Source organism: Eumetopias jubatus, unplaced genomic scaffold, assembly GCF_037043125.1.
Source record: "Eumetopias jubatus isolate StellerSeaLion01/CBP00866 unplaced genomic scaffold, mEumJub1_p1.0 scaffold_9, whole genome shotgun sequence".
NCBI classification, from domain to species: Eukaryota; Metazoa; Chordata; class Mammalia; order Carnivora; family Otariidae; genus Eumetopias; species Eumetopias jubatus.
The window spans coordinates 50,928,648-50,945,484 of NW_028274815.1; the positions used below are offsets into that span (position 1 = coordinate 50,928,648).

At 35.9% G+C, this 16,837-nt stretch overlaps 1 protein-coding gene across 4 annotated transcripts in view; it reads left to right on the forward strand.

The window, feature by feature from the left end:
- EXOC6B (exocyst complex component 6B) overlaps positions 1-16,837 on the forward strand; it is a 609,012-nt gene that overhangs the window by 312,507 nt on the left and 279,668 nt on the right. For all 4 annotated transcript variants that reach the window (XM_028116269.2, XM_088026464.1, XM_028116270.2 and 1 more), the window contains 2 exons: positions 509-618; positions 9,411-9,522. In XM_028116269.2, the coding sequence (XP_027972070.1) occupies positions 509-618; positions 9,411-9,522 (222 nt within the window). The remainder of the gene's footprint in view (positions 1-508; positions 619-9,410; positions 9,523-16,837) is intronic.

Sequence of the window (16,837 nt, forward strand, 5' to 3'; positions counted from 1 at the left end):
TGAGTCATATACGTACTACCACAATAATGATACCAAAACAGTTCCATCATCCCCAAAAGTTCCCTCATGCTGCTCCTTTTTAATTAATTCCTCCCAACCCTAACCCCCAGCCTTTGGCAACCAATCTAGTTGCTATCCATCTACTTTTGCCTTTTCAAGAATGCCGTATAAATGGAATCATACAGTAGGTAACCTTTTGAGGCTGGCTTCTTTCACTCAGCATGATGCTTTTGAGATTTGTCTAAGTTGGTGTATGTAGCAATAATTCATTCGTTTTTATTGCTGAATACTTACCACAGCTTTTTTTTTTTTGGCCCTTCATGTGTTGAAAGACATTTGAATTATTATTTATTTAAATTTATATCTCATTCTTTTCAGCATCAGGAAACTTTTGGAAACACTTCCTTAAATTTGAGGTTGTTAATTCCTTTTGCATTTTAATTAATTTATAAATATTGTCAGCGTATGTTGGTTTGTGACTTGCTTTCATTCATTCTTGCATTTATAGCAACCATTTCCAAAAAAGTTTCCTTTCTCTGAATTTGTGCCAAAAGTTTACAACCAAATTAAAGAATTTATTTATGCCTGCCTGAAGTTTTCGGAAGATCTTCACCTAAGGTATGCTTTGAAACAGTGGAAATGTAACAGATGTTGAGATTGTGACTCTTTAACGTGCATGAATATTCTGAAAACCTTTGCATAACCCCTTCAGCTCTGATTCTGAAAGTATTAATATTAGCCATTCACAGTATGGCATCTGCCATATTATAGTCATGGTAAGAGGGGAAGTTGGAAACTTGAAAATAATTTGTTTTTGTTTATATTACTTTGCTTAGTCTTTAGTTTCATTGTAGATTTGCATTTCAATGCTTTTTTTGTTAGTGAGAAGTCACTAAAAAACAGTATATTAATTTTTACTTTCTAAAATTGATGAAATTTTAAGGCCACTAGGGGAGTAGCAAGTATAATCCCTTGGAAACATCCTTCTTTCCAAATATTCTCTGGACTTCTTGAAGGTATCCTCATCTCCTTTAAGTTAAATTATTTGACTAATGTATACCAAGCTTATTTATGTCCCAGATACATCCTGCCTACTGGGAATGCAGAAGTAAAAGACACAGTTCTTTGCCCTCAGATATTGTCAGTATGTACTGAGGATATTAGGCATGAAAATATACCATGGCAAGTGTTGAAATATGGAGAGTTGCCTTGCAAAACACCTAGAAGACTACTTAGCTCATCTTAAAGAATTTAAGGGGAATAGTCGTGATTGTTTTTCTAAAAGACAGTATTTTAAACAATCTTTTAGATTGTCTTTTCTAAAAGATTATTGTCTTTTCTAGAAGAACCCCCTCCTCTCAGTGAATGATACTACCATTCACCCAAGCCAGAAATCTAAGAATCATTTCAACTCCTTATTTTCTATTAACTATTTTTATTAAAAACAAAGTTTCAAGCATTGGTCTATATTTCTGTAAACACTTTAAAAATATATTAAAAACATCTGTAAAACTGAAAATAGTACTAATCTATGAGGCACTAGAAAGTATACTCCATTTTTCAGAGGAAGAAAGTGAGCAGAGAGAGGTTTAGTAACTTTATCAAGATCACACAGGAGTAAGTGTTTAAGCCAGAATTCAAATCTGGTCAGCATCAGCTTCAACAAAAGGATTACTGCCATGTTTACAATTCTTACCCTTTGGCTTCACTGTATTCACTGTATTAGTATTTTACATGCATTGTCTCGGATGGTAGTCACAATGTTAAGTGTTAATTATTCCCATTTAACAAGTGAAGACAGTGCTCATTTGTAAATTAACCTCTCTAAACCTAATTGGTGACAAAATTGATTGCTGTGTTTTTTATTTGCAGCTCTTTTTTCTTTAAAGTTCTCTCTTCCCAGTGTGGCTTCTTTCATTCACATTGTGGTTATAATTGAGTTGGGCCACTTAAATAGTCTCCTAATTATTCTGAAATGTCTAACTTTGCTTTCCCAACCATCTGCCCTTTCTCCTCATTCTATTCTGTATGTTCCCTGGAGTAATTCTTCTAAAATCAAATCTTATCATTTAACTTTACTCTGCTCACCTTTCCAAGGATTCCTCGCGGCCTACTGCATAAAATTCAAACTCCAGCCTGACACAGTTATCCATCTGCCTCCTCCCCCACTCCTTGAGCTAGTCCCCCTTGTACCTTTCCAGGTTCATATCCCAGGCTAATTTCGGGGTCACTCCATGCTTCAGTCCTACCAACCTGTTTGCTGTTTTCTGATCCTAATACGCTTTTTTGTACTGGGCTTTCCTCATGACTGTCTCTACCTGAAATTACCTTTTCCTTGTTAGTGCTCGTAACTAGCTTCTAACCATCCTTCCAGGTTCACTTTAAGCCTTTAATGAATGAAATCTTTCTGACCACTTCCATCCCTCATGGAGCTGATCTCCTGGCTCCTTTGTGCTCTTTCTGTACTTCGTGAACGCTGTTATCAAAACTTCTTAGATTTTATTGCTGTACTTGTATCTTTGTGTTTCTGTATGCGCTAGACTGCAGGCTCCTTTATTTATCTACTGGTTTATTTGCCTTACATTATAGGTACGCTGTTATTTGTCAGATGATGCTTGGTAGTGAGGATGTTAAGATGCTGAAAATATGTTCCCTGTCTTCAAGGAGTGTGTAATCTAACTGAGGAACTGAACAATTGGTGATAGTTGTGTTATGATGGAGAGACATAGCAGCAATATAGGAGCCAAAAATTGAGACAAATTAAGATTAGAAAAGGCCTCTTGAAAGGTAGAAACATTTAATGTTTTGTTCAGCACAACATCCCCTGCACCAGCTCAGTAAATTAAAAAAAAAAAAAAAAAAAAAGAATGAGTGAATGGAATGTATGGCATGCCAGGCAACTCTGAAAGTAAACATAATTGGAAAATAGTTTGAGTCACTTGTTTAATAATCATTCTTACTAAGTAAAAAAATGAAGCATAGGGCTTGTACAGTTAATTTGTTCTTTTCTTTGAAAATGAGGTTGTTTTTATGGAACTCATTGCGTGGAAAGGAGATTATCTTTGGAATTTATAAACCAAAACTTTTTCTTACCCCTTGGGGCCCCCCTTCTCTACCACCGCCAAATGATTTAATAACCGAGAATAGTCTCTAGGGTACTGTCAGGTATGTTACTATATAGAAAATATTACAAGTTCATCACATTGTGACTCTTTCTATCCTGTGTTGAAGGATAGGTAATATGGCAAAGGGATAATGTGAGTAAATTGTTCAGAAGTCTTTTTCTTGATTGACTATATTGAGCTTTTGCCTGAAAACCCCCTTTGTTATGTTTAACATTGACAAAAATAAATATTCAATTTGGGAAGATTTTACAGATTTTTATAATTTGGGATATGAGAAATAATATGTATAAAACAATTAGTTCTCTTAAACACAAGACTCTTAAAATTGAAAGACTGCTGTATTGAGATTTTTATGAAGCTTTAAAGATAATTATTCTTGTAAATGAAACGCATATTTTTTTCCTTATAAGACTTTTCTCTTTTGCCTTGGATAGAAGATGCTGAATAGTATTAGAAATATTGAAAAACAATGTATGAATTCTGAGGACACAGAACTCTTTCTGTTTGAAAGAAAATTCTTTTTTTTTTAAAGATAGATAATAAATGGCATGTCTTTGGTAAAATAATGTTGTAGCACTTGCACTTGACTTAAAAAATAGGAATACACACCCACACGCATACACATATACACACACAGTTTATTGTTATAAAATTGGATCTCTGTAAAGAATTTAGGAGATAGAATAGGTCAAAGAAGAAAAATTTAAAAGACTCAAAATTTTAACACATAGTAATAACCACTCTTCATACCTGGGAAATCTTTTTCTTTTAATCTTTCTTCCATGTGAATCCTGTACATGCATAGGACTTTTTTTTTTTTAAAGCAAATTACTGTGAGATATTTCTGCTTCTATTTACAATATAGAAAGCTGGAAAGAGTATTGTTTCCTCCCTAACAATGAAAAAAAGCACAAAACAAAACAGATAAACTACAAAATGAAAATTGTTCTGGAACCCATCAGAGAGCAGAAGGCACTTAGAAAAAAGAAGATGCTACATGCAGGTATAGTGAAAAGTATTACAGCAGACTTCTCAAAAATTACAAGCCTGAGAGGACGGTGTGCCAGGCTTCAAGGACTCAGAACAAATCAAGAGAGAATTCTATAGACAGCAAAGTAACTTCCAGAAACAAAGTAAATTTTTTTTAGCCAAACGGAAGCTGATAATTCATTGCCAACGGACCTGTAGTCTTTCTGCAGACATGAAATAAATGGAAATTCTTTATATAGAAGGAATATATGGGATCTTCCCCTCCTTCCTTCCCTCCCTAGTTGTTTCTTGCTCTGTATCTGTGTGTGTGTGTGTGTGTGTGTGTGTGTGTGTGTGTGTGTGTAGTATTATAAGCCATATTTATATTAATTTTGTCTTCCTGTATAATTATCATTATCGTTTTCTTTTTGTTATAAGTCATGTTTGTGATTATGTTGAAATACTTTGTATTCTGTTAGTTATCAGATGTTCTTCATCTCCCTCCCCCTTATAGTATCCATTAATGATTCTTGCCTGGATCAGTTTTTCACTTGGATAATTACTGGCTTAGGGTTCTTAATTAATTTATGGTTTCTTAATTCCTTGTGTATTACTTGGCATTCTCTTTTAAGGAGTCCTTCCCCATCTGCTTCCTTGCTACCTATCTTCTATCTCTCCACCTGTTTATCGTCTACCTATCATCAGATGAGATTCACAGGTTCTTACTTAATTCACTTGGTTCATTACTGTATTTATTTTGATGCTCAGACTGTCCCAGACTTAGGGCATGTGAACCATTTCAGACTAGCTCCTATGCCTTGTTGATGTATTCTTGTCACATTTTGGGACATTACTTAACCATGATATCATTGATTTATCCAAGGAGCCCACTTCCTTTTAGTGTTGAGTGGTATCTTAAACATAAGATCTGGGCATGTGTCTTTATTTTAAAATGTGTCATTTTGAGTCAACAAATAGTTGCATATTGGTTTTTTGTTTTTTTTTTAAAGATTTTTCATTTATTTATTTGAGAGAGATTGAGAGAGAGCACAGGGGGAGGGGCAGAGGGAGAGGGAGAAATGTGGGGCTCTATCTCAGGACTATGAGCTCATCACCTGAGCCAAAGGCAGAGGCTTAAACTACTGAACCACCCAGGCGCCCCTGCGTATTGGTTTTTTATGCAATCTGCCTAGCTGGAGTGTTTATTCCATTACCTTAATGAATTTAGTGATATGGTCAGCCTTAAGCCTGCTTTCTATTTGTCTCATTCATTCTTGGCTCATTTTTTCCTGTTTTCCTTCCTTCTTCTTGATTAGGTTATTTTAGTATTAATTTATTTTCCCTATTGGCTTTACTTGAATATAACTTTTTTTTTTTAATTGTTTGTGTGGTTGCTCTGGGGATTACAGTGTACAATGTTAACTTATCATAGTTTACCCTGAATAATATTATATCATTGTGCATCTAATTTAAGAATCTTCAACAGTATAAAGTAATTTATCTTCTCACTCCTTTTTTTTAACATATATATTTTTAAGGATTTTATTTATTTGACAGAGAGAGCCAGAGAGCACAAGTGGAGGAAATGGCAGAGGGAGAGGGAGAAGCAGACTCCCAGAGCCTGATGTGGGGCTTGATCCTGGGATCATGACCTGAGCTGAAGGCAGATGCTTAACTGACTGAGCCATGCAGGCGCCCCTTCTCCCTTCTTTTTTTGATGTTGTTGGTATATATTACACATATACACGTCTTTTTAACTCTAAAATATGTTATTGTTTGTGCTTTGAACATTTAATAGTATTTTAAAGTTCAAGAAAAAAATTTATATTTATTTATTTTTGCATACAATTGATACACATATGTACCAAATGGTACACATATGTACCATTTTCAGGCCTTCTTATTCTTTTCTACATATCTAGGTAACACTTTGGTATCATCTTCCTTCAGCATGAAAAATTTCTTTTAGCATTTCCTTTAGTGTTTTATCTGCTGGTATTGGATTGTCTTAGCTTTAAAAAATATTTCTAAAATATTTAATTTTTTAAAATTTTAAAATTTTTTTAGAGAGAGAGAGTGGGATGGGGGGAGGTGCAGAGAGGGAGGGAGAGAGAGACTCTTAAGTAGGCTCCACGCCCAGCATGGAGCCTGACACAGGGCTGGATCCCAGGACCCTGAGATCACAATCTGAGGCAAAATCAAGAGTTGGACCCTTAACTGACTGAGCCACCGAGGCACCCCTCTAAAATACTTTAATTTAAAAGTTATTCTAAAAGTATATTTATCATCTTGTTTTCAAAAATATATTTTCTAAGTCATAGAATTCTAGGTTGATAGTCCTCCCTTTCCCTACACTTTAAAGATTGTGTTCCACTGTCTGTTTCCATTGTTTTCTGAAGAGAAATAATCTATCATTCCTATTGTTCCTCTGAACTTATTTTTATGGTTGTTTTTAAGATTTTCTTTTTGTCTTTGGACTTTACAATTTGACTGTGATATTCTTGAGTGTTGTTTTATTTATATTAATTTTGTGTGGGATGTACTAAACCTCATGGATCTATGGGTTGAAATATTTTATCATGTTTGGAGATGATTTTGCTACTTTTTCTTTAACTGTGTCTTCTTTCTCATTCTTTTTTTCTTCTGCAACTCCTAGCTGGTTGATGGATCATTGAGATTTCATCATTACTTGAGTGAACTGAATGTCTCAGTTTAGTTAGGTTCAAATTACTTCTGATTTCAAATGCTATTGCAGAAGTCTCTTTGTGCATAAGACCAACTCTGAAATTCCATAGCTTTTATCCAGGAGCTTATCTCTGATCTTAACAGTATTTGAGCTGGGCTGTGTTTCAGCATTAGTTAGTTTTTTCTCTCTTTTGGATTGCATTTCAGTAGCCCTGAATCCAAAACCCCTTGCAGAATTTGCAAGATCTCTCTCTGATTTCTCACACTACCCTCACCATTTCTTATGGAGCGTAACTCTTGTAGGGGAGAATTGTTGCATCAGTTAATTTATTTTTGTTTTGAGGCTCTCCCGGATTCCAGACTGTAATAGTAGCCCATACTGTTAAAGGTTTGGTCTATTTCTCTTCATCTCAGCAAAGCCTTTCAGCCTCTGACTGTTTTAGTCTTTTATCCCTTATCCATTTGTACCCAGATTAGGCAGATGCCCTCAGGTATGAAAGTGACTGCTACCCTTTGCTCTCCTTTCAAAGGCATGTCCTGGTGTGGTGTGCAGTTTTGTTCAGTTATACATTTGTGTGTGTGTATTAATTACACTTCGTTGACATTGAAGGAAAATATAGCTTTTAAGATTAGACCTAACTTTTTTGTTGTTATGAAAGTAATGATGGTCTTTCTTGATCTTCTACATCATATCCAAATGTGGAACTTCTGCTAGATCTTCTTAAACCATAGTAGAGATACATAATCACTACTGGATGTCCTGAGAGCGATTAATATCAGGAGCACCAGATTACTTTAGACACCTGTGTTAATCACTTTTATAGCCACTTTTACTTATTTGTAGCTCATATTACAATCGACCTGATATAATTATGAGTTTAATATATGAAGGCAGGAACCATGACTATTTTGTTCATTCACCATTTTGGTCTCATTATTCTACCAACACAATTCCCAGCCCCTCATATATTTGTGAAATGAAGTATTTCAGTTCAATAATAATTTTGGAAAGGTTAGCAGTAGGCTAGAGGGTATTGGTCAATTAAATGTATCTTTGCATAGACCCTGTGAAAATATTTTGACGTATCATTTTTTCCTGATTATGTCCTTGTATTCTGTAGTCTTGTTTCTTTTTAGTATTTTTCTATTTTCCACATAGCATGATAATGTAGCCTGCCTATATATTTAAAATTGTAAGATTTTTAATCTGACTATACCAAGCCTCTTATTTTCTTTTCTAGAAAGAGAAATCAATGAGATAAATTTTGTGACCATTGTCCACAAGCAATAAATTTAAAAAAGAACTCACAAATCTCTATTTACAGTTATTTCTTGATGTTTATAATCTAGTATTTCTATAACAGTAACCTTATCATTGAAGAAATACTTGTCTTAAAAGGATATCTTTTATAGAAAGCCATCTTGGGTGATGCTTTCAGGGGCTCATGAAGGATGTATAGGTCTAGAATTTAGTCTGTTGGTTACAGGACTATTGTCTTTTTTTAAGCTTTGCATATAAAGATGGCTATTGAGGGGCGCCTGAGTGGCTCAGTCATTAAGCATCTGCCTTCGGCTCAGGTCATGATCCCAGTGTCCTGGGATTGAGCCCCGCGTCAGGCTCCCTGCTCCGCGGGAAGCCTGCTTCTCCCTCTAAAACTCCCCCTGCTTGTATTCCCTCTCTCTCTGTCAAATAAATGAATAAAAATCTTAAAAAAAATAGAGATGGCTATTGAATAATTGTCTTTATGTTTTCGTGTATAGAAAATGTCATTATTGGGGCACTTGGCTGGTCAGTTAGTAGAGTATGCAACTCTTGATCTTGGGATTGTGAGCTTGAGCCCTATATTGGGGATAGAGTTTACTTAAAACAACAAAACATGATAAGGGCTTAATAATGTCCGTTGGATTAAAAATGAGTGAATAACTTAAAAAAAGAGAAAATATCTTTATTGATCACTTTGAGGATAGTAAGGATTATAAGACATTTATGCATAATTAAACTACTGGTCTGAAACACTTATTTTGGAATCAGAGCTAAATATACATTATATGAAAGATGACAGTACAGGAGCAGAGATATCTTTTCTTAGGAGCCTTTACCAGCTAATGGTGCAGGAAGCCAATAGAGAGACTATGTTGGAAAATTATAAATATTAACAACCTATGAAGGAACTTGGAAGTATAGGAGAAATAATGGTTTCAGGATGAGAAATCATGCTGGGGAATTCTTTATCTACCCTGAGAGACAGTACAGCATAGTGTTTAAATGCTGTGGGCTTTAGAACTAGATGGCCTGTGTTGAAGTCCTTTTTGTGCTGTGTACTTACTGTGTGACCTTGAACAAGTTACTTAACCTCTCTGTGCCTTCATTTCCTCATCTGTAAATTAGAAATACTAATAAAAGTATTTAGTATCATGAATGTGAGGTTTAAATGAATTTTAATATATTGAAGTACTTAGAATCTAATTTCTGGCACAAAAGAAATGTTATTTGCTGCTGCCATTATTATTGTTGTTATTATTATTATTGTTATTATTATTATTATTGTTCTCAGAAGTACCACTGGCACCTTGTTTGTTTGCAAAGTAATCCTGCTACCTGGGATGACTGACTCGAGAATTCTTTTTCAGCTCAACTGAAGTCGATGACATGATTCGCAAATCTACAAACCTGTTGCTAACCAGGACTCTGAGCAACTCCCTGCAGAATGTCATTAAAAGGAAGAATATTGGACTTACTGAGGTAAAGCTGCTCTTAATGGAGGCAGCCAAGGCAATATGTGAACAGACGTCCTAAGCTCTGGGGCCTGTTTGTGAGTTAATTATAACTTTCTATATGGTCCATCACGTTCTTCCTAATGGAGTTCTAATGGTGCAAGTGCAAAACAAATCATTTGTTTTTCTCTTTGGTCACTTTGGAGAAATCTATTACATTTTTGAAAAGTCATTTTTTCTCTCTCTCTCTCATTATTTTCACCAGCTTAACTGGTTTTCCTTTCCGAAGTTGTTGTGATAAATTTGTAGTATTTGCCGTCAATTACATAAAAACAAAATTGTTGGTGAGAGAATATAGTCAACATCAGGTTCCTATCTAAATGAATGGCAGTTCAGATACAACATACAATATGAAATCACATGCATAAATCATTGATGCCAAGGATATTGGCACTTATAGTCCATGGTTAGTGTTAGACTCTGCTTTTGTATTTGAGATACCTCATGTATATGAATGGTAAATTACTCTTTATCAGCATGTAAGTCTGGGGATTTGGGATTGAGGAAATGTGAGAGAGAGGCAATCGTCACATTTCTCTGGAAGCTTACAGAATCTCACAAAGCGAGGAGGGATATTACACACATGTTGAGAACAGTATCTTGGCAAACTGAAGATCTGGCACATTGGCGTATAGTCCTAAAATTGAGAAAGATGTGAAGTTTCCTTTCTCTTGGAAACCCAGGATTGCATGGGAGTGTCAACCTGCCATTTTATGGAAATTATAGTGCCAAAAGTGAGAGTTTGGAGGAATTTTTTTCACAGAGAAAGGGAAAGGCTGTTGACCATCTGTTTTACTTGTAGAGGTGGTATAGTTTGAAAGTCAGTTGCTCTAGGAAAAATTGACATTTTCAGATACACACTGTCAAAGATAATGGTGAAAGTAGGCAAATGGTTAATGATGCTGAGTCATAGGTAAAGACAGCTGGAAGCCAGGTGAACATGTACTTCTGATTTTGGACTGCTTGTTCCTTTCCCTGTGTTAAGATTTTAAAATATTATAATGTGGAACTTTGACAGTGTTTGAGTTCTGCTTATAACAAACTTTTTTACGATTGAAAGTTACATTCGAAGGACAGTTCCCTCATTTTGCCGAGCTTCCTTTCTGCTGCTTGGTATAGTAATAGTAGGTATTATCTTTACGTGTCTGAGAATAGGTTAACTTCTTTTCATCATCAGGAGGGCTAAGAAAAAAGGAGAGTGGAGTGAAGTGGAGTGAAAAGTCGGAAGTCCTCCTGCTTTTGTTACATTGTACCGTTCTCCTTTTATGAATCCCAAGTAGGACAGGAAGCTTGCTATTTATTTTGTGAACTATCTCTATATTACAACTCTTGATATAAGTTTTCTTATGCCATTTGGTTTAACAGTCTCTCCAAACATTTTAAACAAGTAGCGTAACAGGAACACAGTGCGATAGAAACAGCTTTGGCCTCAGAAGTGTCTTGAGTTTAGCTGGGGCTGTGCCATTGATTTACTGTGACATCTTAAGAGAAAGACCCAACTTCACAGTTCTTCAGTTTTCCTGACTCCATTGTCCTTTAAGGGCACTGCACAGATCAGGTCAGGATAGGAAGAAGTAGTAGGAGCTTATCAAAGACTATATCATAGTTCTTGCCACCATTTCAGTGAAGGCTAACTATTCTTCCTAAGTCACTGGATCTTTCTAGGCAATAATGCCCTTTTGTTATCAATATCTTTGTATATGGCTAAAGGAACATCTGCACACATTGATTTATTTTGGCTCTTATGGTGGTGTGCACATGTATAGACAAATACAGACCCAGTGATTTTTATCACCAACCAGTAAATCTTTGAATAACTATGTTACTCACCTTTGGGAAAAGAAGACATTATATCTTCATTTATAGGGAACTCAGGTGAGTTCCCATCTGGAATTGTCATCATGCTAGGTAACGTTTGTGGAACAGTTTGTATTCTTCAAAGCCCATCACAGATGCCATCTCATTTAGGACAGTCACATTTGGAACTAGCTGGGCATGTGTTATTATTCCCATTTTATAGATGGCATAGTTCAAGTTCAGGGAGATTGCCCACGGTTATGCAGTTAATAAAATGATAAAAATGAGACCGATGTCTGGGTTGTTTTTTCCCAAACTTAATTAACTTTTACTATAAGGTATTGCCTTCCATATTAATTTAATTATTTTACCATAACAAAGGGATTTTTATGAGAAGTCCATAGTAATATGGAAATTGTTCTAGTTAGAGATGATCTTGTGTCAGCGAGCACATAGCTATTTAAACAATAGAAGTGTTATAAGCATACAGAACTCACTGAATCCTACTTCAGGTTGTCAGACAGTTCTTTCAGGACTTAAAAGTTCCTATAAGCTCATGTCTCTCTTTCAGCCTGTCTTGTTTGAATTTCCATGGTATCTCATTTCTTCTTTCTTTCTGTCCATACGCTCTTATCCTTTCAGCTTTTTTTCTCTGTACCCTGGCTTTCTTGCTTTTCTCATTGCTGCTTTGCTCCCCCACGTTGAGCCAAGTCAACATTTCCTTTCAGTTCTCGCTTACTGTAGCTTAAATGCCTTGCGCTCTCAGACCCTTTGTGCCTATCCCTATTCAGTCCGCAGGGTTAGCTGTTTTCCTTAGGCTGCTTCTTCCAGGTCTGTGGGGAGAAGGGCAGCTGAGCTGTGAAGAACGTGTGTTCTAAAGCAGAGGTCCTGGGTTCCAATTCTGCCTGGGTTCTCTTCCCTTACTAGATGTGTGCTGGGGGAAATGACTTGGCTTTATGTGTGAAATGGGGACAAGAAGAGCATTTATTTCATAAGGTTGTTGTGAGGATTAAATGTTGTGAGGCTTCATACGAAGTGCTTCCACCAGTGCCTAGTATGTAGTAAATACTCAAGGCATATTACCTGGTGTTGTTAAGAAAGAGGTCTGGGCGGGTGAACAGTGATTGTCAGGTTTAGTGCAGAGATGGTTTTTCAACTAAGAGAAGTTAGAAGATTAGAGCAAGATGACCTGTTAAGATAAATAACTTGCTTATTAACTTAATAGTATTAATTGAGTACCTACTGTGTAACAGGCACTGATCTAAACTTTATGGATAAATAAGTGAGCAACAACAAGAACAACAACAAAAGGAGTCCTTGTTTACATTCTAGTGGCAGAAAACATAATAGATAATAAGCAAAATAAATAGTAAATCATCTAGTATGATAGAGGGAGGTGAAAACATTGAAGAGAAAGAAAGAACCTGGGTTAAGGGAATCAGGAGTCTGGTGGAGGTTGAAGGTTGGTCTTAATAAAAAGGTGGTGAGTTATCATGGAAGGGCAAATAGCATTCTTGGCAGAGGTTAGAACAAAGGTCTAAAGGTAGTAAGTTACTGGTCAGTTCAGGGAATAATAAGGAAGCTAGGGTAAAGCTAGAGTGGAGTGAGAAGGGGGAAGAGAAGCAGGAGATTAGATCACAGAGGTGTCAGGGGTTTGTGGTAGGCCCCTGTAAAGTGTTAGGCTTTTATTTTAAGTGAAGTGGGAAGCCATTGCAGGAATTTGATGAGTGAAACGATGTGACATATTTCAAAGGAATAACATTGACTGTGGTTTTGAGGATAAACTGTAGGGTGTAAACAGGAAGACCAGTTAGGAAGCTATGACACTAATACAGCGAGATTTAATGGCAGCGTTGGTGGTAGCCATGGAGGTGGTGACAGGTGATCAGATTTGGAGTGTAGAGTCAGCATGCTTTCCTGATGAATGGATGTGAAGGGAGAGAGAAAGCAAGAAGTTGAAGGTAACTCTAAGATGTTTTGATTTTAGCAGCTAGATGGTTGTATATACCATGCACTATGATGGCAAAATCTTTAGGTAGAGCTAGGTTTAGAGTGGAGGAGATTGGGAATTTGATTTTGGACATATTTAATTTGTAGTGTTTACTCATATACATTTTGCGATATTGAGTAAGCAGTTGTATTTATGAGTTTGGAGTTTGAAAGAAAGGTTTGACCTGGAGATAAAATTTTGGGGAATACAGGTAATATTTATAACCACCTGATCAGATAGTATTCCTAAGGGGATTTGTAAAAATGGAGAAGAGAAGATGAAGGACTGAACCCTTGGGTATTCCATTATTAAGGAGTCAGGAGAAAAGAGGAACTCACAAAGGATTGGGAAGGAGCCACTAGAGAAGGAAAAAAACAAAACAAAAAAACAACAGTAACAGGAGTATGGTGTCTTGGAAGCCAAGTGAAGAAAGTATATCAAGAAGGAGGGAGTAGTCAGCTTGACAAATACTGATGATCGATTAGGTAAGATGAAGATTAAGAATTACTATGGGACTTAGCAACTTGGAGTATGTTGGTGACCTCAATAAGATCATTTTTAATAAAATGATGATAGGAGGCTCCTGATGGAGTAGGTTTAAAAGAGATTGGGTCCTGTACAGAAGAATTTCAAATAATCTATGTAGATAGTACCCTCTCAAGGAGGTGGAGCTTAGCTCCCACCCTTGTATGTGGGTTGTGTTTAAGACTTACTTTCCAGGGTATGGAAAGAGGGAAAAAGTTACTTTACAGTGAAGAAACCTACCAGACACTACCTTGGTCAGGTGATCAAGAAGAACTTAATCATTGGTAAGTGATAGTGATCGCCTGTACCTTTGATATGATGTAATGAGAAGGCATTTGTGATCTCCCAAAACACACTCTAACCATGAGAAAAAAATTAAAAAAAACCCAAATTGAAGGACATTCTACAAAATATCTGACCAGTACTCCTTAAAACTGTTAGGGTCATCAAAAACAAGGAAAGTCTAAGAAACCGTCACAGACCAGAGGAGGCTAAGGAGACGTGACAACTAAATATAATGTGGGATTTTAGACCGGATCCTGAAAATGGTAAAGAACATTAGGGAGAAACTAGTGAAATCTGAATACAGTGTGTTGCTCTGTGAATAGTAATATACTAGTGTTGGCCCCTTAGTTGTGGCAAATGTACCATTGTAATGTAAGATGTTAAGAATAGGAGGAACTGGGTGTGATGTATTTGGGATCTCTTTGCAACGATTTTGTAATATAAAACCATTTTAAAATAAAGTGTTGACTTAAACAATTTAAAGAACAGGAAGAGTGGAATTGGAGACAGCAAGTAGAAGACAACTGTTTAGGGAATTTTGTTACCAAGGTAAACAAGGAAATGAGGAGGTAGTTGGCAGGAGAAGTGGATTAAGCACAAGTTTTTTATTTTGTTTTTTAATAGGAGAAGTAACAGCATGTTATTTCTGATGAGAATGATGCAGCAGAAAGCAAAACGTTGATGACAGAGGAGAAAGGGGGGAATCTTTGGAGGAATGTCCTTGAGGAGGAGAGAGACTTTAGAATCTGATGCACAAGCAAAGGGATTGGCTTTAGGTGGTGTAAAGTTCATCTCTGGGAACAGATGAGGCTCATCGTATGTGGATGCAGATGGTGGTGGCTGGGCATATGTTATGGTGGCAGACTCCAAATGCTCTGTTTGCTCAGTGAAAGATAGATCTTCAGCTGAAAGTAGAGATCCAGAGCAAATGTTGGGGTTGAAGCAGAGGGAAAGTATATCTGGGGGTATGGAAAAGAGATTTGGTTGGTACTCGATACTGTGGTTATTTTGTAGCCGTAAGTGCCCACTTTGGCTAATGGATAGGAGTTAAAGTGAGACTAGTCAGAATGGTTGTATATTTTCTTAAGCCATATTTAGCTGGAGATACAATAAGTAAGTCCATATCAGTAATAGCTTTCAGGAAGTTGGTATATACTATACTTAATGCCTAATATTTATATTAGTATTTATATTTAATAACTGGCACTATATTGACTATTTCTTTGGTATGACATTGATGTTACTATCTCAATTATAAGATGATGAAAGATAGTAACTTTGCCTAAGGCCACATAATCAGTAGGTAGCTTGGAAATGAGATTTGAGATGTTTTGAAAGATAAAATTTTCTTTTAAAAAATAAGATTTGAAGTAAGGTTTGAAACCAGATTTCTTTTGTTCTAAACCTTTGCTCTTTCACTACATTAATTTAAAAACATCAATATCATAGAGGGAAAGGAAATAAACCAATTTATTAATCTCAGAATATTAGAGAATTACTTATGTTTGAAAGAAAATTTTAAGATGAATCAAAAAACATCCTTTATCTTTATGAAGAATGAATTGATAGACTTAAGATATAAATTGGATTTAAAAGTATTTATTATAGATGATAGACATAATACACCTTCACTTTATTTAAGTCTCCACTCAAATGTCACTTCCTTAAAGAGGCCTTCCTTGACCATCCTGAGACCTGCCATCACCATGTAACTGCTTATTTCACTTCTATTTCCAGGGCTAATTATTACTTGACATTATGGTATATGTTTCTCTGTGTATGTGGTTACATTTAATTTCCACAAGGCCAGGGACTTTGTCTGTTTTGTGTATAATTGTGTACAACTGTATTCTCATTCTTTGGCACATAGGAGTTCTTCATTGATGAAAGAGAGAAGAAAGAAAAAAGAAAAGTAGGTAGTAGGTTCTTAGGGTAAAGTTAAGGAAATTAAGATTTCCTATTAGTGAAAACATGTTAAATATTTATATATATTTTTTATTATATTTATAATAGTGCCCCAGGAGACCTGAATAAATAACCAATGCTTTGCATTCAACCTTTCTTTTGGATATTATTTAGATTGATGACCACATGGTTCTATCCTGTTATTTATCTCCCACATAACAATGTTCACTGTCCCCTGTTAACAGCAATGATATTGCTACTATTACATTAAAACATTTTATTTATAATTAAGTCTTGTCAAAAATAACCCTTGTACTAGACCTATGAATTTGGAACCAGTAGTTCCAAGTACTTCAGTATTTTAGGCATTTGCTTTGGAGATGGTAAAAAATGAGTAGTTGACCCAGCTTTTTGTATCTTTGCTGGGGTGAAATGGAGAAAAAAATTCCTTGAAATCCTAGGAGATCTTATTTTTGTGAATGAGAACCAACACTGCTATTTAGTTCTTCCTCTTGCAAATCCAACAGTGGAGAAGCATTGGGGGTGTGGAGAGGGAGCGTGACTTCTCATTTTCTTGCTTTGGTTAGTCCTTTTGGAGTGTCAGTGTCCTGAATTCTCTGCTTTGGGAAACAAGATAAGGTAATAGGTGACTTCCACAGTTTACTCTGTGCTGTCCTCATTAGATTTTCTCTGCTACTGGGAATGAGAGACAGAAAAATTTTCTGCTTCTTAATGGTTTTTAACCTAAGTGACTCCTGTCATTTAGTTGTGAGGTGATTGC